At 34.8% G+C, this 24219-nt stretch overlaps 2 protein-coding genes across 2 annotated transcripts; both read right to left on the bottom strand.

The window, feature by feature from the left end:
- Nucleotides 1–2264: 2264 nt before the first annotated feature.
- LOC106379333 (VQ motif-containing protein 9-like) lies at nt 2265–3534 on the bottom strand. Its single transcript, XM_048760354.1, has one exon. The coding sequence runs from the start codon at nt 3247–3249 to the stop codon at nt 2524–2526; it is 726 nt and encodes a 241-aa protein (XP_048616311.1). The 5' UTR covers nt 3250–3534; the 3' UTR covers nt 2265–2523.
- A 13125-nt stretch (nt 3535–16659) lies between these two features.
- On the bottom strand, nt 16660–17547 carry LOC106377934 (glutathione S-transferase T3-like). Its single transcript, XM_013818146.2, has one exon. It carries the CDS (start codon nt 17545–17547, stop codon nt 16660–16662), a length of 888 nt encoding a protein of 295 aa, XP_013673600.2.
- Between the last annotated feature and the right edge of the window lie 6672 nt (nt 17548–24219).

Below are 24219 nucleotides of genomic sequence, written 5' to 3'. Positions count from 1 at the left end.
CCATTACCATCCCTACAGTGAATCACATATCTGTCTTTCTGATTGATGAATCATGCTTTATTTCTTCCTAAGTAATTAAAGGTGATTCATTTATCTTAACTTCACATTCACATGGCTATTTCAAAATTAACTATCCGTTGATTGGGATATTAAAACTTGTTTTTTTCTTGGTTTTGGGCTCTAATCAGTTAATATATATATAATATTGGTAACTTTTAGAGGTAAAAACACAAAATATAATGAAGATTGCATGTTAAAAATCAGTGGCGGCTCTGGGATATATTTGCAGAAAACTCAGGAAACCCTAATACGACAAAGATGAAAATATTACAAAATTGCCACTCATTAAAAGAAAAAAATTCAAATAAAATTTATGTAAATTTAGTGTACATGTAAACATCATAATTGTGGACAACATATGAATTTAATGTACATGTGTACAACATAGGTTTGCGGACACCGAAACAAAATAACCCAAAAACATGTCCACATATATATATAGATTTAGTGTACATGTAAACATCACAACTGTGGACAAGCGTGGACACCGAAACAAAATAATGTTTCTTTCTATATTCAGAAGATATGTCTACCATTGTAGCTACGCCAAAGTCGATTACTTTTCTACCATTGATGTTGTTATCATAAAATGTCACTATTACACCATCATCAGAAGATATGTCTTACATATCTTAAAAGATAGATTAAGAAACATAAACAATAATTATATGCAAGTTCTTTTGAAAAAATAATACGAAGAATCATATTTTAATTTAGAAAAAATAGAAAGTTTGGAAGAAGAAAGAGGAAGAAGAGAGAGAGAAGAACACAAAATAATAATAAAATTAATATTTTATTATTTGGGGGGGGGGTCATTGGGAGATGAATTTGTGTAGAGTTTGTGAATTTTGAGAGTTGATAGATTTAAAAAAAGTTATGTGGATTGTGAAAATTTATATACATTGACTTATGAAATTTGATCATAACTTTTTTAGATTGATATAGATTTTCATGAATTTGTATTACTTCTTTTCTATCATTTTTTTGTAAAATAAATATATAATATATTTATTTTCTAAATCATATAGCATGATTATTTATTTTTTGCTTTCAAATTAAAAATAAAATAATACTGATACATATAAAACTGAACAATTTTTTAAAATAGCCATTTTAAAAGATTTTGTTACAAAGAGAGCATTTTAAAGAAAAAATAACTAAAAGAAGTTTCATTAAAAATGTAAAAGACTATTTTACCCCTTACGGTATAGATGTATAAGTAATAAAAATTAAAAAATAAAAAGTTGTTTTATATATATTTTTTCCAAATTCGAACATTTTTATAATTTTTCTATTTTTTAAAAAATATTTTTTTCAAATTTTCTTTTTGAAATTCGAAAATGTTTTTTGAAACTATTTTAAATTTTTTTAAAAAAAAATTATTAAGATTTGTAAATCTAATTATTATTATTTATATTAAAAATGTAATATTTTAAAAAAATAATTATATATTCAAAAATGTAAAAGTATATAAATATAATGAATTATAGTTTCGAACATATAATTTGGATTTAAGGTGCAATAGATATTTGGTAAGAATAATTATTTTGTTTTCTAGTATTTTTATTACAAGGATTTTGAAAATCACATGGATACATATGATATTTTGAAAGTTGAGTCTTATGAGTAAAAATAAAAAGAATTCATCTCCCAATAACACTAGATTTAGTTAGAATTAGAGAATCAATAATAACTAAACTTTTTGAATAATAAGAGATTTGAATGGATTTTGAAAATTCTTAAACCAATAATAATGGATTCTACTAAGATTTTTGAAATCCAAAAACCAATAGCAATAGATTTTTAAAATTCACAAACTCTACACAAATACTTAGTTAGACTTTAGTTAGATTTCAATTGATTCATTAATTGGGAAGAATAAAACGTGTGTTGGAAGAAGAAAAAGTGTCTAAGAAACATAAAATGTATTATAATGTTATTAAAAACTTAAAACTGTCATTTACGGTGTAATTCTTTCTAATTTTAAGCTTTAAACAGAATATTTAAAAGTAATTAGAGCACCCACATCAATGAACTCCTCTTGGGGTTCATCTTTTTAATTTTTTATTATTAATTTTTTTTTCTTTTTGATTTAAAAAAAAGACACTAATCGCGGACCGCCACGACACTTGGAGTCCGAGTTACAGTGATGAACTTTAGGAGAGAGAGGTTCAGCCCAGAAACCTTTAAAAAAGAGGAGTTCATGAGATTGAATTATTTTATTATTTTTTTTCTTGATCTCTGCTTGAACTACCCATGAACCCTCAATTCGGAGGTTCTTAGAGCTTTAAACAAAAGTAAGCATCCACCACTAAATGGTGTACAAAATTATTTAGGGCTAGTAAGCGGCAGCGTCGTCGGAAACCCTAGTTGACCTGACACCGGTGATAAAAGTAAACTTGGTGAGAGTAACCCATACGGTGATTTTGGCGAATTCAGACATCCGAATGGTAGTGGCGCCGCCTACAATGGCGGAGGAGGACATGGAGGGGAACTGCTGTTTTGCGGCGGCAGAGCCTTTTCATGTTGTTGTTGGTACCAGCGAGGCGACACCAAAGGAGCTAAAGGCGATGAACCACATAACTCTCTCCTATTCGAATCCATAGCGAACATGGAGTTCTGAAGGTACCGCATGTAAGAAGAGACCGGAGATTCCGCCGCCGCGTGAACTGAAGGTAACGGAGGGAGAGGAGAAAGCGGCGCCGTCGGTCGAGGAACAAATCCGCCGGTCCAGTCATGATGAGCGTCGTTTAGCAAACTAGGCGGGCGGTTGATAACGTGAGCCAACGGAGGAGGACGGATCCTGTGTAGACGCGAACTCTGTTGAGCCTTAGGGTGGTGAATCGGCTGAGCAGAGATCCGTTCATGCGCTGGTGAGCCTGTGAGTTTCTGAACAGCGTCTCTGAAATCGTTCTTGCTGATGTTGTAAACAGGAGGCTGATGCGGGTGGAGATTCCCGTGATTAATTGGCGGCTGAGACAGCGGAGGAGGAGGAGGTGGTTGGTGATCAGTTTCTTGATTCACGGCCGCGGAGACGGAGGAGGAGGGTTTTGATATCTTGTGGGAAAGCTTATGGAGTTGTCTTAGGTAGTGATGATCTCTGCTCCCTGTGTTGTCACCGGTGCTACTCGTTGCGGTGGCTGATAAGGCGGAAGAGTCGCCGGAGGAGTTGCAGCTCTTATCCATCATGTACAAAATCGAGTCCTTGTTTCTATTATAAGCTCAATCTCTGTTTTGTTTTCTCTGCCAGATTTGGTGGAGAGATAGATAATGGAGAAGACCAAGGTGATGAGAAAGTTTTATTCCTGATATTAAAGATATTTATAACAAGAGAAAAAATGTTTTAAATGTATGATTGAAGGCTCTAAAATATAATTTGTCTATATGTGTATGGATTCTCTCCATTGGCCTATTAATGTGTGTTAATGTGAATGAACATATACCTCCAATTTTCTATTCTGGATCAATTGTAATTTTATAATTACAGCATTTAGTTCGGTTGCATCTGTTTGTTAAAAAAAGGAAAGGAAAAGATTTTTTTGAGTTCTAATCAGTGTTCGAAAACGCGCTAGGCGTTCATTACGCGTTAGATAGCTATCGTATATCACCTAAACGCCGTCTAGGCGGATACCTAAACCGTATTTTAGAACATGGGTTGTAATTAAGCTATTACTTGTTGGTAAATAAACTAATTAAACTATTACTTATATTATAAATCATGAAAACCTTATTTAGATAATTATGCAACCGACATTTTTACATGAACGTACTTTCTGTTATAAAAACAAAGGAAAAGTGTATATTTATTCATAACATAGAGGTTCTTTATATATGAGATTACATCGTCATAGATAAATGAAAAAATTACAAATCATAATCTGGTTCATAACACTTCCCCTTGGATGTCATAATCATTTAGAGTTTGTAATGTGCTTTAATGTTGCCTCATTAAAATCTTACCAGGAAAACCCAATTGGGACAAAACCATGGTGAAAGAAAAAGAGTACAACACACATTACTCCATCTGATTTGGACATTACTGAAGGTCCTTTGGACCTCTCCAATTTTCTACAATCTGTGGGTGATGAAGATTTTTGGCAGAATATGTTTCGTCCTCGAACATGATAGTTGGTTCTTCTTTATCATCGGCCATGCCACAATCTGATCGAACATATTGAGTCATCGACCTCAAATACATACACACGAAATCTTGGATGATGTTGCTGTGATATGTGTGTACCACCATGTGTAAAACATAACCTGTCTGAAAACAAATCAACAAAACCAAATAACCCCTCTTTGGGCTGGTTAGTATAAAATAAATCAAAATCAAAGGCTTCTTCATCGACCTTCTTATGGACCAATCAAATCAGTGTCTAAAACAAGACTTATGCATCGTCCATCTCAGGACTAAATGGACTTCTTTATCGTCCACCTTTGGACTGAATGGATCAGTGTCTAAAACAAGTGATCTCACGCCTATGTACTAGATAATGAGTGAGACTGGTCCATATTAAATCTCTTGAGTACCCTTTTCTGTATATACTATTTGATGCACAAGGATTTCATTGTTAATGTACTAAAGCTGTAATCTCAAACAAAACTTTGTTTTCCAAGATCTTTCATCTCAAACTCTTTCTTGAGATATTCAACTGTTTGGAAAATTGTATCCAGAGGTTCCTAGGATATTCAGATCATATAGTTTGATGATTATCAATATTGTTCTCGAGAACTTGTTGTACTTTCAGCTCAATTCCCTCTAGTACTTTCATTATCCAGTGGACCATATAAATATGCAGTCACTACATCAACTTAATGGAAGTCTAATTTTCTCTCTTATATAGCCAGACTTATGAGAAATCTAAAAGTAGTTGCATCCACCACATGCGAGTATGTCTCCTCATAATCTATTACTGGTCTTTGTGATAATCCTTGTGCAACATCAGCTTTATATCTCACGATTTCTATTCCTCACAAGACCCATTTATATCCACTGGTTTTAACATCATATGGCGTCTTAATCATATGGCCAAATACGCATTTCTTCCTTAAACTATTTAACCCCACGTTTCCATTCAATCCAATCTGTTCTACGAGTGCGCACTCTTATATTGACGTGGGTTCATGATCCTCGCTTATATTCATAAATTCAAGTGCTACCTTGTATGCAAATAAATCATCTTATGTCGACATTCCTTATTGGTTCCATTATGTTCCAGGCATGATATATTCGATTGAGATTCATTATTATCAGGACCTTAAATACTTTGCAGCTTGGCGTCCCAAGCTACATTGTTTGGTACATGTATCTTAGAGCCGGCCGACCTTATCTCCATGTCTGGGATGGTTTCCTTAGTAACATCGGATTTGGATTTTGATTATCATTCTCTGCACCTTTCTTTTATTTCCGAGGATTCTTATCTTTTGGAACCTATTTGGTCTACCACGTTTCATACATTGTCTAGACTCTGTAGCAACTTGACTGTGTCTCTTCTTGGACATCAAATTCGTTGATGCTTTACAAGCTGGTTTATATATGACTTAGTCATTCTTTTTCGGGTCAACAAATGTGTCTGACATTTGATTAGCTAGCTTTGTAAATGTATAATCTTTGGACGTCTATTTCACAATCTTTAGTCTGAGGATCTTGCCAAGACATTGATGGTTGATTCCATTCTATTTCTTTTATCATTCTTTTACCAGCTTTATTATTTTTTTCTCCTTCTGGTCTTAAAATAATCTGTGTACCTGGCCTCAAATATAATCACTCATAGTTGGGTCAAAGTACTTTATTATTGTGGGAGAATCATATCCAACATATATCCCCATCCTCCTTTTGAGGTCCCATCTCAGTTCTCTGTAGTGAAGCAATTAGTACATAGACATCACATCCAAATGTCTTATGATGGGGTATGTCTGGCTCTTGACCCGTTAATAATTATGATAGGGGATATCTATGCTCATTAAATGGCCTGATGCGTATTAACTTAGGTGCATGTAAATTTTGTGTGGCCCAAGCTGTGAATGGGAGTTTTGACCTCATAAGTTATGGTCTATCAATCAGCTATTTGCGTTTTAAAAGATTTCGGCCAAGCCGTTTTTGGTATTGACATGTATCACAGAATTTTCCACACTTACCCCCATGGACATACCATAATCATTTAAACGCTTGGGACATGTATTCACCAGTATTATCTAGACATATAGTCTTTATTTATGAAAAAAGGCTCGTAGCCGTTTTACTGGTGATGGCCTAATGAGTTTCCCTTGTGTACATGCTACACACGTGAGATTCTTTGGGATAACTCTTCTTATCTTTTAATGTGTGTCTTTTGAATATCAATTTTCGCATCATGTTTGGACCAGGATGGCCAATCCGGTCGTGCCATAAAGTGTATATTTTCGCAGGCTTTTAGCCTCTATCATACTGATCTATGCATAGTCTAGGTCAGTAGAGAATGTAGGTATAGTCTTTAGGACTTATTATGGCATTGGGCGATTTTATACATATATCTGAAGAAACTCTTTGTTTCCTTCGCCCATTGTTTCAATATGGAAACCATTCATTATTATATCTTTAAAACTCAATAGGCTGCTCTTGCTCTTAGAGCTGGGTGAATATAATGCATCACTGATTTCTAGATGCATACCCTTAGGCAATAATATATTAGCCTAGCCATAGTCTTCTTTCAGACTGGCGATACCTGCTTTAGTACTTATATTGGCGTTTTTCAGTGTACTCATATAGAAAAATCATTCTAAGCAGACAATGTAATAGAAATAAATTCAAGGAGATAAAAATCAAAGAAAGCATACAAGCAAAGCAATCACACAAGTTTGATGTCAAAATCAGATTATCAACTTGATTCTTTTAGGCAATCATAAGTCTCATATTCCATAAGATCATCTTGATCATGTTCGAAATTATTTTCACCATCTTTATAGACCAACTGGGTTTCAAGATTCTTCCCTTTCAGACTCTTTTTGATAGAGGTCACAAAAATGTTTGGGAGTCCTTCATATCTTAACCCAATGGTTCCCCATTTCACATCTATGGCACACTGATTTGGTCGAGCTTTGTGGTTTAAAGGATATACCACAGCCACTGCCTTGACCATGGCTCAAATTGGGTTGATACCCACGGCCTCTACCGTAGTGATTCCCACGGCCAAATGTGTTATAGTGGCCATGGCCACGTCCTTTCCACCCTCCACGGCCATGACCGTGTCGTCTATCATTCTGGACGTGGTTACCCTTTTTTTTCCGGCCTTATTGGTATCAGGTAATGGGGTTAATCCAGAAGGTCTTAATTCACTGTTTCTCATCACTAATCTATTATTTTTGTCCATCTAGCAATAGACTCATCCACAGACTTATAGTCCTGGATTCTGGGATTCCTCCAATCAAATAGGGCATTTGGTAATAACACCGTTCTTTGGTGATCATATCTCGATTTTTAACTCTGTCCAAAGGTCTGGAGGATTCTCTATAGTCAGATACTGATCTTTGAGACTCTTAATAAGATGATGGCTAATAATTAATATTGCCATGTATCAATCTTTCTCATTGGCATTATTGCCTTCTATGATACATTCACCAAGTTTTTTTTTTTTTAACTTTAGGATAATCTTTGTATCCAATGCCCACCGTAAATAATTATCTCCAGAGAGATTTAGGGCAGCAAAATCCAAGTTGATTTTTGACATCTCAAATCATATATCATTCAATATTTAGGTATAATTTTCATGCGGCCTTACTCTTAAAAACAATCAATTCGGATTTCAATCTTATGAGGACAATGAGACTATCAATCTTAAAGACATTTAATCAATCAGTCAATTTCTAGCAAGTCTCAGCAATACTATTTCTATGTGCTCATAATATTATGGTTTATCAAGACTAGCAAAAACGGATTCAATTAATCATGCAATTATGGTTTAACAATCAATGAATTTTAGCAAGACTAGTAAAAAGATTTATTAATCACTCAATCAGTTTCAAGGCTGATTTTAGCAATACTAGAATATAGATTTCAAGCATGAATTTCAATGAATCAGTTTCAAGGCTGATTGGTATTTAGCATAAACCATGTGTAAATAATTTATCTAGTATCCGAATTTATCAAACCTCAAAAACATATAATCAGATCAATCAATTTAATCGAACTTAGCATACAATCTTAAACCTCAAGACATTAGATTTTATCATGAATCTATCAACCTAGCATACGGATTCTCAATTCTCAAAGATATCCAAATCAGATTAATATAACTTATCATACGTATTATTTAGGGTTTTTATTTAAAACAGATCATATTACAAAACTATCAATCCTAGCAGATGATATTAAACCTCAAGAATCATGCAATCAGATCATTCGGATTTTAAACAAGTAAACATCAATTAATCTATCAACCTATCGGATTATATAAGCAAAGCAAGCTAGCAACCTATCAGATTCAATCGATGTTTTAACAGGCTGGTCGGTTTAAACAATTTTAAATCAGATGAACAATTAACCAAGCATGATGAGAAAATAAATCTATCAATTTAACGGTCAAACAATTCTAGCAACATAGCATCAGATTCAATCAGATTTAAAACCTCAATGATCAAAACCGAAAACAGTTTTAATTTCAAAATATTCGATAATTATAGTATAATTAATTCTGATACTTATATTATTTAGGGTTTATAGATATAGGGTTAGGGTTTATCGGATTTTAACTTGTAAAAACCGATTTGGGGTTTTAATCATGTAGGAACATGATTTAGGGTTTGGGGTATTGAACTTTTAGAGCTTTGATTTACTCAATTAGGATTTTTGATCTATTACCTTATGGTTTTGATTCATAAAGATTAGGGTTTTAGGGTTTCATTCTTTATCAATCAATCCATGTTCGCTTATGGGTTCTTAGGTTTTGAATTACCTTTTAACCTTAGATGATTGTTGAATCGGACCACCAAAGGAGTTGATCCGCGAGCTGGACACAAACAGGACGCAAGCTGGAATGGATCGAGTCGCTTCTGTCGGGACGCGGTCGTCCTTTGTTACTTGATCGGGAACGCCTTGATCGTCGGACGCGAGCTGTCTGATGCTGTCGCGAACGAGGAAGAGGTCGCGTGCTAGAGCTGCTCTCGGGTCGCGAACGTCTGAGCTAGGATCAGGAACGCCTTGGGCTAAAGCTGATCGGGGACGCGAGCTAGAACAGATGCGGGAACAAGAGACGCGATCGGGGTTTAGGGTTCGTCGGATCGCCGGATAGGGTTAGGGTTTTAGGGTTTTTTGATTTGGGTATTAGCTTAGGGATTTAGAGTTCGTGCTGATAACGTGTTATAAAAGTAATGGAAAATTTTATCTTTATTCATAACATAGAGGTTCCTTATATAGGAGATTACACCGTCATAGATAAATGAAAAGATTACAAATCATAATTTCTTGGTTATGAGCCATCCACAATCTGGTTCATAACACTTTCTAAGTTTTTACTTGAGATTTTAACTGTCATAAATAAGTTAATTTTCAGCTTAGCAAGTAATTCAAATAATTTTACCACAAAATAGTGTAATTCCTTTTTCCATAAAATATCAGTCTAAGGCCAAGTGGCAAATAGATGAAATAGTAGTATAATACAAATGTATTGGGTTAGCGGGTCGGGTTATTCAACGCCCATTTTAGTCAAAATCCTCTAAAGTATTACCGGAAACGATGTTCGTAAAGCCTTTACAGCACCATTATCCTAGAGATCCTAAATGGATCTCTTATTTTTTAATACTTTTTAATTGTAAAAGTTAATTAAGAGACCAAAAAATTTACGTGCTCCATTGCAAGTCTTTTATTTAAGGGTTCTTTAAAAAAAAATTTAATTAAACACCAAAGTTTTTTGATTTTTCTTATTAAACTTAATTTTTTTCTTAAAACATAGTATAATATAACATTTTAAACATTGATTTTAAAATAAAAACATAAAAAATAAATATTGATCAAAATTTTCATCGTCTGATCCCTCAAAAATGTTATGAGATGAGGATGCCATATATGAAATTTTGAAAATTTTGTGAAGACAAGAAGAACGGAAGATTGAAAATTTTGCTTTTCAAGTGAATTGCAAATATATATAGAGAAGGATGGAAGTTGTTGTGAATTGCTTGTGAAGATAAGTCGAAGTAGAGAATGGAGTAGATTACTCTGTGAATTGCTTTTCAAGTGAATTGCAAATATATATAGAGAAGGATGGAAGTTGTCACTCGTAAACTATATCCGTGAACTTTAACAAAAGACTACAAACACCACAAGACTCCAACTCTCTCTGTCACTCTTGTACACCCGTGACACAAATACAATTCAATGACACAATTACAACTCAATGACTCAATTACACAAGACAATGAAACAACAACTCTCTGTCACTCGTGAATGCTCCACTCCAATACCCGTGAATGCTCCACTCCACTTCACCACCTGAAACAACAAGAATGAGAAACACAAGTCTTTTAATGATCTAGAACACAAGACAGTGAAACAACAAGACGCTTGAAACTTAAACTACAAGGACAGTAACAACAAGAAACTTCAACTACAAGGACAGTAACAACAACAAGCTCAAGGAACCGAGACAGTAACAACAACAACACAAGCTTTTATATTATCATAAACTTAAACTACAAGGAACAAAGAATTAAACCGAAGGTTAAGCAACAAGAAACAACTTAAAAGTTTGAAAGTTTTTAGATTTACCTCTGTTGCAACTGGAACCCGACTCATATCACTTGATCCATCCATGTAAAGGCAACAAAGACAGAACAATCAAAAAAATAATCAATAAACAGAAGAGACAGAACAAATCAAAATTGAAGAACATCAAACATAAGCTTTATTTGACCCTTTCCGTTCACAAGTACAAGAAAATACTGAAACACCATTTAATGAAAACAGAAAACATGTGGAACTCACATCGACTTTCCATGCCTTGTTCTCCACTTTCACCTGCAGAATGCAAATGAAACAAGTAGCAATCAGAAGGTACAAAACATTAACATTCTTGCTAGCTTCGGCATGAGTTGCTTCATTCGTTTTGACTTGGTCACTCTGATCTCTCCTTACTAAAGTCACAGTACAAAACAAATGGTTCGATCACTATAAAATCAGTCCAGCATATAATCAACAATGTTCGAGAAGCAAGTTTCTATCTTTGACTAGGAACCAAAAGCAGAACATGGCTTTTAACTATATCCCACAAAAAGAAACGATTTTTAACTATAATCAAGCGGAGATAGACGAAAAGGAAATGCCTTTTGCTACAAATCAGCAATGCCAAAGGGCACGATGGTTAGAATGTTAAAGAGTTATTCAATCGAGACTCTGTAATGCGGTGGTTGCATGAGGACTGATCTGCCTCCATCTCTCTGTAAAACACACACAAACACCCATTGACTTTGAACTTTTGATGATGAAGAGCATTCCGCCAGAGAGAGAGAAAGAGATGATAGCCCTTGGTCAACACGTGCCTCAAAAGACCGTCTCTTAGACCATGATTATCGGGGTCCTAAAGTTGGGTCCTAACCCATTTTCCGCCCAAAAATAAATACAAAATGGTGATAATGTTCCGGGACGGGCCTTAACCAAGGTCGATTTTTGCTCGTCCTTCCTTGCCACCTGTCGAGTGGAGATGAAGCGGAAAAGTCGTGTAGGGGAAACTCGACTTTCTCTTCCCAAATCGATCTCACCGTCTTCCGATTCTCTCTCGACGGCGATGCATGCGGCGATAAAGTACACCGACGATTTCATCCCGAATCTCTCCCGGATCCCTCACGAGTCTATCCCGAGTCTCTCTCCAACCTCATTCTCCGCCGATTTCAATCTAAAAGGTATGTGTTCCTCTTTCGTTTTCAAATCCTTAGGATGTCGTTGTCGATCTAGTTCCTCCGCATGTTGGTTTCGTAGATTCTTTGTTGTGATGATTTGTTCGGTAGATTAGATTCAGTTTCTCGATCTAGTTCCTGCGAGTCGGGTTTCGTATATTCTTTTTTGTGATGATATGTTCGGTTGATTAAGTTCAGTTTCTCGATCTAGTTCCTCCGCATGTTAGTTTCGTGTGATTCTTTGTTGTGATGATATGTTGGTAGATTAAATTCAGTTTCTTTTATTGATGATGATGATCGTTGATGTTTTCTTTGATATTGTTTCGTCGATAGCTTTGTAGTTGATATGGTTTCTGTAATTTCTTGTTAGGAAACTTGATAGGTTTTAGATTTGTATTGAAGTTCAGTATAAATTATTGCCTCGAATGCTTGTTGTTTTTGATTTTTTTGAACGAAAGTTGATAGCTTTTAGTTCTGTATTGAAGTAACTAAACTTTTAGTTCTGTATTGAAGTAACTAAAAATTAGTGATAAGACTGTGAGTCTTATGAACAAGATTGCCATGTTTGTAGTTTGGATTTGAAGTTACTTAAACGAAATTGTGTTCTCTGCTTGTATTGTAGTTCTCTTTGTAGCTTATAACTTTTGTAGTTGTAGTTTAGTAATAACTATAGCTGATAGCTTTCGTACTAAAATTTAATGATCTATTAAACTAGAGCTGATAGCTTTGTAGTTGTAGTTTAGTAATAACATCTGATTAGACATAGGTAGATAATGGTTAGGTGGTTATGGAGTTATTACATGTTAAAGTTTCTCCTATTAAATCCCATACTTCAGCTTTATTATCTCCAAATCGTCTTTCTCTTCTCTTTCCGAACAAGAAAACGTTCTCATTCTCTATAATCTCTTCTGTTCTTCTTCCTATGGATCCAAGGAATCCATATAGCCAGAATTCTGGTTATGTGGGGCTTCTTCACAACGTACAAAATAATAATGTTCAGGAAAACTTTCCTTATGAAAGTTTTCCTTCCAGTGTCGACATTGGAGCCTCAGAAATGCCTCCTTTCAGTTCCCAACAGTCTGAGGCTACATCCCAACCTCAGGACACACCTGTGGATCGTATGGTGAGAAGGAAATGGACGCAAGGTGATGACGAGGTACTGATTAGTGCGTGGCTAAACACATCAAAGGACGCTGTTGTCGGAAATGAACAGAAGTTAAGGACCTTCTGGAAACGCATAGATGAATACTTTGCAACAACTCTTCATGAGAACATAGAGAATGTTCATTGTAAGCAGAGGTGGCACAGAATCAATGATCAGACGATCACCTGTTTTTGATGACATTCTTAACGACATCGCGCCACAAGTAAACTATTATGTCAATGAAACAGAGTACCATCTGGCATATTATCTAACAGATGGTATATATCCGAAATGGGGCGACTTTTATTCAATATATCCGACTACCACAAACTGAAAAGCAGTCATTGTTTGCTAAGTCCCAAGAATCAGTTCGAAAAGATGTTGAGCGTGCCTTCGGAGTCCTGCAAGCAAGATTTGCCGTTGTCAAAAATCCATCTAAGTTATGGGATAAAGAGAAAATATGAAATATTATGAGAGCATGTATCATACTCCATAATATGATTGTCGAAGATGAACGGTCATCATTCACTCAGTATAACAAATTTGAGTTTCAAGAAAGAGAAAAAGTGGATACATTTTCCGTCAACATGCCTTTGAATCTCGGCAGTACAATGGATCGTCGAACGAGCCTTCGGAATAGACATGCCCATGAACAATTAAAAAATGATCTGCTTGAAAATATATGGGCTAAATTTGGACATTTTCCAAATAACATATAATTTATATGTTTCTATGATTTGAATAAGTTGTGTGTTTGCTTTTATTTCTGAAGTTTATTTTTTTTTAATGAAATGTAATAAAATGTTTGTAATTTTCTATTAAATGAATAAATTTTTTTTTCTTATTAGTTATTCAACTTAAAATGGTAATATGTTTTATCTTATATATGTTGCTAGTTATTTCAAAAAAAAAATTAAACCTAAGGACCAACAAAAAGTCCAACCAATAATCACCATTTTCATTAAAAGTCCTTAACAATGTCCTTATCTAAAAATAACAATAAAAAACTCTAAGGACCACCAATTAAATCCCATTGATAATCATGCTCTTAGAGCATGTTCAACCCAAAACCCTTTAAGAGGGTTCTTAATGATTTTTTTAGCAATAAATGAAGTTTAAGAACCTTTGGTAAGAAACTCTCATTTTGAAAGGTCCAATGGAAGTTTCTTAACCAAGGATTATTAATTTTTTTTTGAAAGATAAAATTTATTTATTAAAAAAACATATTAAAAGATAACATTTAAAACATAGATTTATAAAAAAACATAAAAACAAAAATTAGTACAATAAGACTAAATTATTTGAAAAAACGTCTGAGCTTAGTAGTTGTCTTCATCACCTTCAAATTTACGCCATATATGTTCAACCAAATCATCTTTGAGTTGTTGATGCACGCCCATCATATTGGCGATATTTGTCGGGATATCTGTAGAATACGTGAAATCCACATGTGAACTTCCGGTGTCTGCTCCTGGTTGGAAATCTGAAACATCAAATTGAGTGTATCCATCTCGTTCGTCTTCTACTATCATATTATGGAGTATGATACATGCTCTCATAATCTTTCCAATTTTGACTTTATCCCAAAAAAGTGCGGGATTTTTAACAATGGCAAAGCGAGCTTGCAAGACTCCAAAAGCACGCTCGACATCTTTTCGGGCAGCTTCTTGATGTTGAGCAAATAAACCCGCTTTCGGACCTTGTGGTATTGGAATAGATTGGATAAAAGTTGACCATTTTGGATAAATACCATCGGTGAGATAGTAAGCCAAATGATACTCTCTTCCATTGACAGAGAAATTGACTTGCGGAGCTTGACCTTTTATGATGTCATCAAAAACAGGTGAGCGATCAAGAACATTGATATCATTTAAGGTACCTGGAGGTCCAAAAAACGCATGCCATATCCATAGATCATACGAAGCAACCGCCTCTAAAACGATGGTGGGTTTTCCCGAACCACGTGAATATTGACCTTTCCAAGCGGTGGGACAATTCTTCCACTCCCAATGCATACAATCGATGCTTCCGATCATCCCGGGAAATCCCCGATGCTGACCAATATCAAGTAGACGTTGAAGATCATACGGGGTTGGTCTTCTTAGGTACTCATCACCGAATAAAGATATAATTCCTTCGACAAAATGTTCCACACATGACCGAGTAGTAGTTGAACCGAGTCTGAGGTATTCGTCTACAGCATCAGCCGCAGTTCCATATGCCAAGACACGAATGGCTGTTGTACACTTCTGAAGTGGAGAAAGACTAAGCCTTCCGATAGCATCTTTCTATTGTCGAAAGAATTCAACTTCTTTGAAGAGTAGAGCAACAATATGCATGAACAATGGCTTGTTTATTCTAAATCGTCGTCGGAATAGATTATCAGGATATGTTGGAGTATCACTGAAATAATCATTCCATAGACGTACATCGCCTTCTTCACGATTTCTTTCGATATGAACTCGTTTTTTCCTTCTTCTCCTTTGTTCTTCTTGATCACCATAATGAATTACCAAATTATCGAAAGCTTGATCAAAATGTTAATCAAAAATTTCATCAAAATCATCATCAAGTGATTCATCAAAAGTGTTTTGAGAAGACGAGGCCATCAGAGGAGACTTGTTTACGAGAGAATGAGAATTTGAGAACGAGAGGAATTTGAAATGGTGAGATGGTGATATAAGAACGAGTTTGAGAAGGTTTTATAAACAAGTTTGAGAAGGTTTTATAAAGATGGTTTGATGGTGATATAAGAACGAGATGGTGAAATGGTGATATAAGAAAGAGATGGTTTGATGGTGAAATGGTGCTATAAGAAAGAGATGGTAAGATGGTGAGATGGTGCTATAAGAACGAGATGGTTTTATAAGGATGGTGATAAACAAAGACGACAACACAAGTTTAATAATGAGGAAGATACACATCTTTATAATAGACAACAAAGACGACAACTTGTGCGTGACACTACAAGACAACAAAAGACCCTGTTCGTGACACTTTGACACACTACAAGACACTTTGAGACCTTGCCTGTGACACTAGAAGACACTTTGAGACCTTGCCCATGACACCACCATACTGCAAGACACGCCAAGCTTTATATCAACATCACACAGACCTTGCCCGTGACACCAAAAGACTGCAATATCACCAGCTTGACCTGCAAATAATGACAAGTAACTGAGACAGAGACATAATATATATCAAACATGAGAGAGAGACCCGAGATAGACTTCATTACCTCACAAGCCGAAATGACATATCAAACATGAGACATAAAGCCGAGATAGACTTCTTCTTCCACACCATTGTTAACCTGCAAGTTAGGAGAGGCAACAAGAGATGAGCATATTTATATCAAACAGAGACAGACTTCAAACAGAGACATAGACACAAATCAAACATATCAAACAGAGACAGTCTTCAAACAAAGACATAGCCACAAATCAAACGTATCAGACATAAGCATATTTATATAAAACATATCAAACATCCGCATTACAAGAACAAGAAACTACAGAACATGAAAGACAAACAACAGAACATAAAATATGACAAAGAGCTGGGAAATTAGACAACATAAACTAAAAGACTTAAGACAACAAGTCATTGATGAGCTTCTTCTTCAGAGATTCTTCATACTCAGCTAGGGGCTCTTGTTTAGCAATCAAACTGTCAAGTAGCTTCATCTTCGAAATCTTTTCTTTCATAGTCAGGTCCTCCTTCTTGATGCTCCAGAGTGTCTGAAACTCAGACAATGGCTTCCCCTCTGCTATCTTCTTCTTGCCCTGGCCCTTAGAAGCCTTCACACCCGGTGGTCGGTTACTTCCTTGATCATCCTCAGCAGTGGTGGTTTCATTAGCGCGAGAGCTTGATGACTGAGCACTGTCATCACACTTCCTCCTTTTAGCGTTTCCATGGGCTTTAGAACAAGAGAGCTCACACCATTTTTGGTCATTGCGTAGCTCTTTCCAAGCGTGTTCGAGAGTAAACTTTTTGTTGTGGTTGTTGAAGTAGATTTCATGAGCTAACTTCAGAACATCATTCTCATTTTGTCCTAAGCTTTTCTCTCTGCTTGCGGCCTCGTAAGCCCCACAAAACTTGTTCACACCATCGTTGATCTTCTGCCAGCGCTGTTTGCAATGGGTTGGCTCTCTGCCTTCACGGCCTGAGACCTTAGGACTTGCAGCAAAGTAAGCTGCAATCATTTTCCAGAATGTACCGCATCTTTGCTCGTTCCCCACCACCGGGTCTTTGCTTGTGTTCAACCAAGAGCTGATTAAAACAACATCATCGACTGGCGTCCACACCCTCCTTTCCCTACGCTCTGCTGGAGTCTCTGTAGTCGCTTGAAATGCAAACACCGGGGCTTGTGATGAAGATAGTGAGACACTATCTTGAGAAAAACCAAATACCATTTCTTGTTGACTGTTAAGCAGTTCAACAAACTTGGAGTTTTGGCTACATGGATTAGAATCCATCTCGGAAAATGGAGAAGAGAGACAGAAGAGAATGAATTCAGAAGAGAGAAAGAAGATAAGAAGAGATGGAGATAGGAGAGGAGAAGATAGGTGTTTTATAGAAGCGAGACAAGCAAAGATCAATCAACATCTCACAAGCAAAGATCAATTAACATTGAACACAACCAACTACATTGAGTGGACACATATCTAAGTCATTAAACCATATTTATTACCAAAACAACCATTCTCTAACATCATTTACTATCAAACACGATCACATCCATTAATCACCAAGCTCAACCATAATCTACCATCAACCCTATCAACTAATTTAATTCCGGTTTCAATGACATCAAAGAGACATGTCATACCTGCTCAGTTATTGGAGTCCCGGTCATGGAAGAACCTTGCCCATCTCTCCTCCCACTCGCTTGATCCATCCATCTTCAAAGAGACACACTGAGACAAATTAAAATGAATCAAAAGATTAATCACCGTGGATCATGAGACATAAATCAACACAACAAACAACAAGAAAGTTGAGAAAACACGTGATCCAAACAACAACGATTGGTTACTTCTTTGAGACAAAAACCAACACCACACAACATGCAACAGAACAAACAATCTAAGCCATGCATGAATTGAATGATTCAGACCATACAAACAAAGCAACTTAGCTTTAGCGTCGGAGTGATTCTTCATCCATCAGAGCTGCAGAGAGAGAGAGTGGAGTGACCCGCCGTCGACGAGAGCCAGATTGAGAGAGGTCGCCGTTATCACAACTCCAAGAGACCCACCGAGACAGAGACAATGAGAGCCGCCAAGAGAGATAGAGAGAGAGAAAGCTTTCTTCGTCAATCAGATCGACGGAGAGAGAGAGGCGGAGTGATTCGACCTCGAAGCGAGCCACCGACAGAGACGTCGCCGTTTCCCCTTCTCGATGAGAGCCACCGAGCCAGAGACGATGAGAGCCGCCGAGAGAGAGAGAGAGAGAGAGAGAGAGAGAGAGAGAGAGAGAGAGAGAGCGGTTCGTCGTCAATCACATCGACGGAAAGAGAGAGGCGGAGTGAAAGAGAGAGACGGAGATGACAAGAGTCGCCGGTAAAGAGAGCCAGAGAGAGAGAGTTTGAGCAAAAAGTGAAACGTCGAAGGCGAGACAGAGAGGACAAAACACGGACGGCTCTTGTTCTTTTGACGCGTGTCTATCAAGACCCGCTTCTTCTTTTCCTTAATTAAGAGCCGGCCCTTGATTAATATCATGTTTTTCTTTTTTTTTAAATGCAGTTAATGTTAAAACCCCCCCTTAAGGACCAACGTTAAACATGGTTTTATTGTGTCTAATTAAGAAACGTTCCTTCCCATTAATCATAATTTTCTTTTTTTAATTGCTATTAATACTAAGAAACTTAACTAATAGACTCCGATAAAGATACTCTAAGCGGGGGTTCTTAGGGTGGTGTCCACCAAAAACCTCTACCTTGACGATTATAATGCTGCTCTTAATCATGAGTTCTTATCCTCCATTTCTCACTCCACCTAAATCTTCCATCCAAGTCAGCAAGCGACTTAACTAACGGCTGACAGTTATTACGTGACTTTTAGCCATTTTCTTTTTTCAATTTGCCTCTAAAATTCAATTAGGCAATAGAGGCACTAAGGTTATGAATGCGGAGGCCAGATCATATGGGTTGCATCATATGGGTTGGATGAGAACTGCATTTTAACTCTCATTCATTATTTTTCTGTTTTAAAATTTGTTTTGCAAGAGATATGCATGCAGATCATATTTTTTCGGGCATAAACGTTCGGGTACCCGTTGGCGTTCGGATCGGATTTTTCGGATCTCGGTTCTTTTTTTATAACACCTCCTATGTCTCATTCTAGTAAATTTGTAAGTACGGGTCGGGTTCGGATATAACACATCGGGTTCGAATCGGTTTTATATCACATCATAGAACTCATAAAGTAATCATATATCCTTCGGATTCAGGTTATATCGGATCAGTTCGGATATACCCGAAATAAAATCTAAAATTGAAAAGTAAAACCTTAGAAATATATATATTTATTTATATATAATTAAGTATTTAAGGCAGTTATTTAAAATTTAAATACTTATTTTTAGATAACATATCAAAATAAATATGAAATTGAATATTTGAAGTATATATTCATGTTTCATATAATTATATTGTATATTATTTTGGACATTCAGATTGGTTTCTTCGGATATTTTTTTCATATTTTTCGGTTTTTTCGGTTTTTCGGGTTACCCGTTCGGGTTCAGTTAATAACACGTCGGATTCGGATATGTTTTGTACCACCTTACAAAATCCATTCAGATATTTTTTATATTTTGGACATGATACAGATCGGGTTTTTCGGTTCGGGTTCAGTTCGGATTTCGGATTACTGATATTATGCCCAGGCCTAGATTTTTTTATCTTTTTCTGAAAAAAGACAAATCTCTTACATGCAGTTTTATCTATTAGCATTTGGTGGTGGTTCACTCATTTTTCTTTTTCTTTTGACCAATAAATGATTTTATTACAAAGTAATAATATATTTAATTTTATTATATAAAAAACACATTTTCATTCTATTTTACTCACAACTTTTACAATACAAAATTTTTTAATTGTCAACTTTTTTTTTGTTAGAACATTTATCTAAATTATTTATATGATGTGTGCGTTTTTTAATTATGTAAATGTATAATATTGTACTTAAATATATATATATATATATATATTAATGGAAGATAGACACATTTGGTCAATTACTAATATTTTCATATTTTAATTTTAAAAATACAGTTTCATAACTTTAATGCAATATTTATTGTTATTTATGTATTGTATTTATATATTATTTATTTTATTGTAATTTTTATTATTTAAATATATACTCTATTTTTAAATTGCTTTTCTCATTATAAATTGTAATCAGACTTAAAATTGTAACCTGATTCGATATCAAAATAATGTATTTTTAAATTCAAGTAAAATATTGTAGTTCTTTAAAAATCATAAAATTTTCATATATTTCTAATATCTGTCTGAATAGATTAGTTTTCTTCATATTTTATATCATTTAATTTTTTTCTATTTTCATATCATTTTAGATTCTAACAATGATATAAAATTGTATCAAAATAATTTATAGTTATACTTATATATATAGTTACTTAATTTAAAATTAAATTAAAATTTAAAATCCGGTTAGATCCGTTTGATCATTGATCCGACTATAATAATTGTAATAAACTGTTTGATCTGTTTAATTTGTACTTGATTCGCGTGATCTGCACTTGATCCGTTTGATCTGCATGATCCGTGATCTGCACCGCTTGATACCATTCGAACTATGACTTTATAAGAGGCTCAGAATAAATAAATAAATACATATATATATATATATATATATATATATATTTGAGGACTGGAAATCCATGTTTCTACGGCTTCTTATCAGGACTGAACCTGCAATTAAGTACACTGTTAATGTTTGATTAGTACTTGTTTGTAAGTGATTAGCATGGGTTAGCTTACTCAGATACCTATGCGTAAAATTGAAAGGGATGATTCAATAAAATGATATTTTAAATTGGACATCGTAACGTTAAAATTTTCTATAATTTCATGACTAATTACCTATTTCAGTAAATACTATGTGGAGTTTATATTTCCCAGGAGCCTGGTAAAAAGCCACATTCATTTACGTAGTAACATTCGTGACAAAAAAAAACAATTACATAGTAACATAGTTGTAAACAGTAATACATCATACATGGATTGTGATACTGTGTTTTGGAATTGGATATAAATATATATTGTATGACTTGATCATTGTAATATATACTTTGACTTTTTATTATATTTAGAGCATCTCCAATGGTGTTACCCACCATTGGAGTCCTTAGCCATATTTTAATATATTTTTTTCTTTTCTGAATAGTTAAGGACTTTGATCCTAATTATATGTCCAATGGTGTTACTACTATGAAGTCCTTATAATTTTTTTTTTTTTTTAAGAAATTAAAAATTATGAAAGTTGCAAAACATTAAAATTGAAAATTCATTTATTGAATGATTAAATGCAAACATACAATAATTATTCATCTTCATCATTACCAAACTTGTTCCAAATATTTTCTACCAAATCATTTTTCAATCGTTCATGTAACTGCCTATCACGAAGATGAGTCCGTATAAGAAGCATATTAGCGAGATTTGGAGGCATCTCGGAAGTATTGGGTGCATCCACATTCGAACTTCTGGTCGAGGTTCCTTCTTCAAATTCTTCAAATTCAGATATTGGTATATCCTCCTTTGGTGTCCATTTCTTCCTCTCTTTGACAGTACACTCATCGGAACATTGGCTGTTAAAGCAAAGGGGTTCCGATGAGTCAAGCTCAACACACCCTTGGCTAGCTAAAAGGTTTACAAAGCAAGTGGAGTTTTCCATTTTCGGATTTCACTCTGTGTTTCTCTTGTAGAAACGCAGAAGATTAAATAGGGATCTTTAGTTCAACTCTATTTAATCCTAGTAGGAAACTGTCCTATCATAACAGCTAGAGAGTGAGTTAATGAAGTTTTCGTTTGAAAGCGAGATTTAATGAAGCAGTATGGATATTATTTGCTAACTGTCCTATCATAACAGCTAGAGAGTGAGTTAATGAAGTTTTCGTTTGAAAGCGAGATTTAATGAAGCAGTATGGATATTATTTGCAAACTCCTACTAATTTCACACGAGGCAGAGATGAAGGATAATTTAATCCACTAACCTCACAGGGCTCTCTCGAGTTCAGCCACACGCATAAGCAGCATTCTCACCTCGTCCTGCAGCATTCTCACCTCGTCCTGAACATACATCATACAGTTATTACAGAACTATAGTCCTACCCACATATAAGTAAAGTCCTAAAGACATAACAAATCACTCATCACTCACCTTAACTGCCTGGCACTCTCTCAGAAGCTTCGCCTGCTCGTGATACCGTTCTTTGAGCCTCTCAACTTCTTCATGAATAGCCGTAACCCATGGTTGCCTGAAATGCAGCCCATCATTCTGCAAAAAAAGATAAACATTTGTCAGAATATGAACCATAAAAATAACCAGATTAATTACAGTACATACCTCAAAGTCTTGCAGATAAAGTATCTTTTTCCCGGGAGGTAGTCGTACGTATCATCTTCATCAACGGTTTCTTTCGTGATTGATCCACAGGGGCAAATTTTGGGAATCCCCTGTTGCGCATTTGCAACAAAATCGATCATGTTGTAGTACTCTTTTTGTGCTTTCTTATCGCGAAGTTCTTCCTCCATTTCAAAACCTGCAAGGAAAATCATGTTATCAGATTCATAATTAGCTATAAGGATAGCTTAACACAAATGGTTTCGACTATCCTGAACCCGTAATCGATTTACAAATCAATCTCGAACCGTAAAATTATTTATAACTCTTCACGGAACGTAAATCAATCCAGAAGTCAATCCCAACTCAATTTCAAACCCTATATCTATTAAAACCATACGATAGAACTCTCAAACAACAAAGAACCGATTCGAGATGCAGAAAATAACAAACCTAGACGAAAACCGTAAATCGAAAAAAATCCCCAATTCGATTTGAAACCTAAAATCGATTTTTACCACACGATAGAACCCTAGAACTGACTAATCAACATGCATCAACACCTAATCCAAAAATATTGAGTTAAGAGCACGCGATTTACCTTCACCGTTTCACGATCTCTGAATCGCCTTTCGCCTTCGGGAGAGTTTTTTTTTCGAGACGGAGAAAGAGAATGAATGTTTTTTCCACATACGAAACACAACCCCTACCACGACCACTCCCGCCTTGCCACGTGATTAAGGATTTGATCCTTAAACCCCTTAGTTTAGGATCAATCCTTCGGTTACGACATTTTAAAATTATTTTTTTAATTGCTTTTACCTAAGTTATCGCGCTTAGGATTCATCACGAACCCGCGTTGCGGGTGCTCTTACATTGTAATATTATTAAAGATATACTCTTTCTATTCTGCAATGTAAGATGTTTTGGTAAGTACACACTTATTAAGAAAATTATTTTTTATCATTAAAATTATAAACTAAAAACTACTTAACCAATTATAAAATAGAACTATTAAATTTGATTGGCTACACAGTTTTTGATAAACTTAAAGTTACCTAGAAAGATGAGAACATCTTATATACTGGAACATAAAAATTATTCTAAACATCTTACATTTCAGAATAGAGTGAGTATTTTTATAAAATAATTATTAAAGAAGTATTTTTAAATTTATAAAAAAGATATGTAAAAACATATAATTTTATCAATATAAGTATGATACATCTTTCTAAAGTTTTGAAACTAAAATATTTTTGTATTTGTATATGATATATAGTTTAATTTAAAAGCTATTAAATTCTATTTATTTTTAATCTTAATAAATTTCATATTTATATGGTTTTATGATCATTTGTTTCATATTATTAAAAAAATTAAATCATTGATCACTAAATTTTCAGTACAAAACTTTTAATAGTTTTAGTTATTTATAGTCATTTAAAAATTCAAAATATAACATATGCGGAAAAATCATAGTTTTATTATATGACTAATGTGATTGTCTAATTTATTTTAATAATGTTAAAAAAAATGTAGAAGATATACAAA

The sequence above is a fragment of the Brassica napus genome, chromosome C6 (assembly GCF_020379485.1).
Source record: "Brassica napus cultivar Da-Ae chromosome C6, Da-Ae, whole genome shotgun sequence".
Taxonomy (NCBI): Eukaryota; Viridiplantae; Streptophyta; class Magnoliopsida; order Brassicales; family Brassicaceae; genus Brassica; species Brassica napus.
The sequence above is the reverse complement of the archived record's forward strand: the minus strand, read 5'-3'. Positions and strand labels throughout refer to the sequence as shown.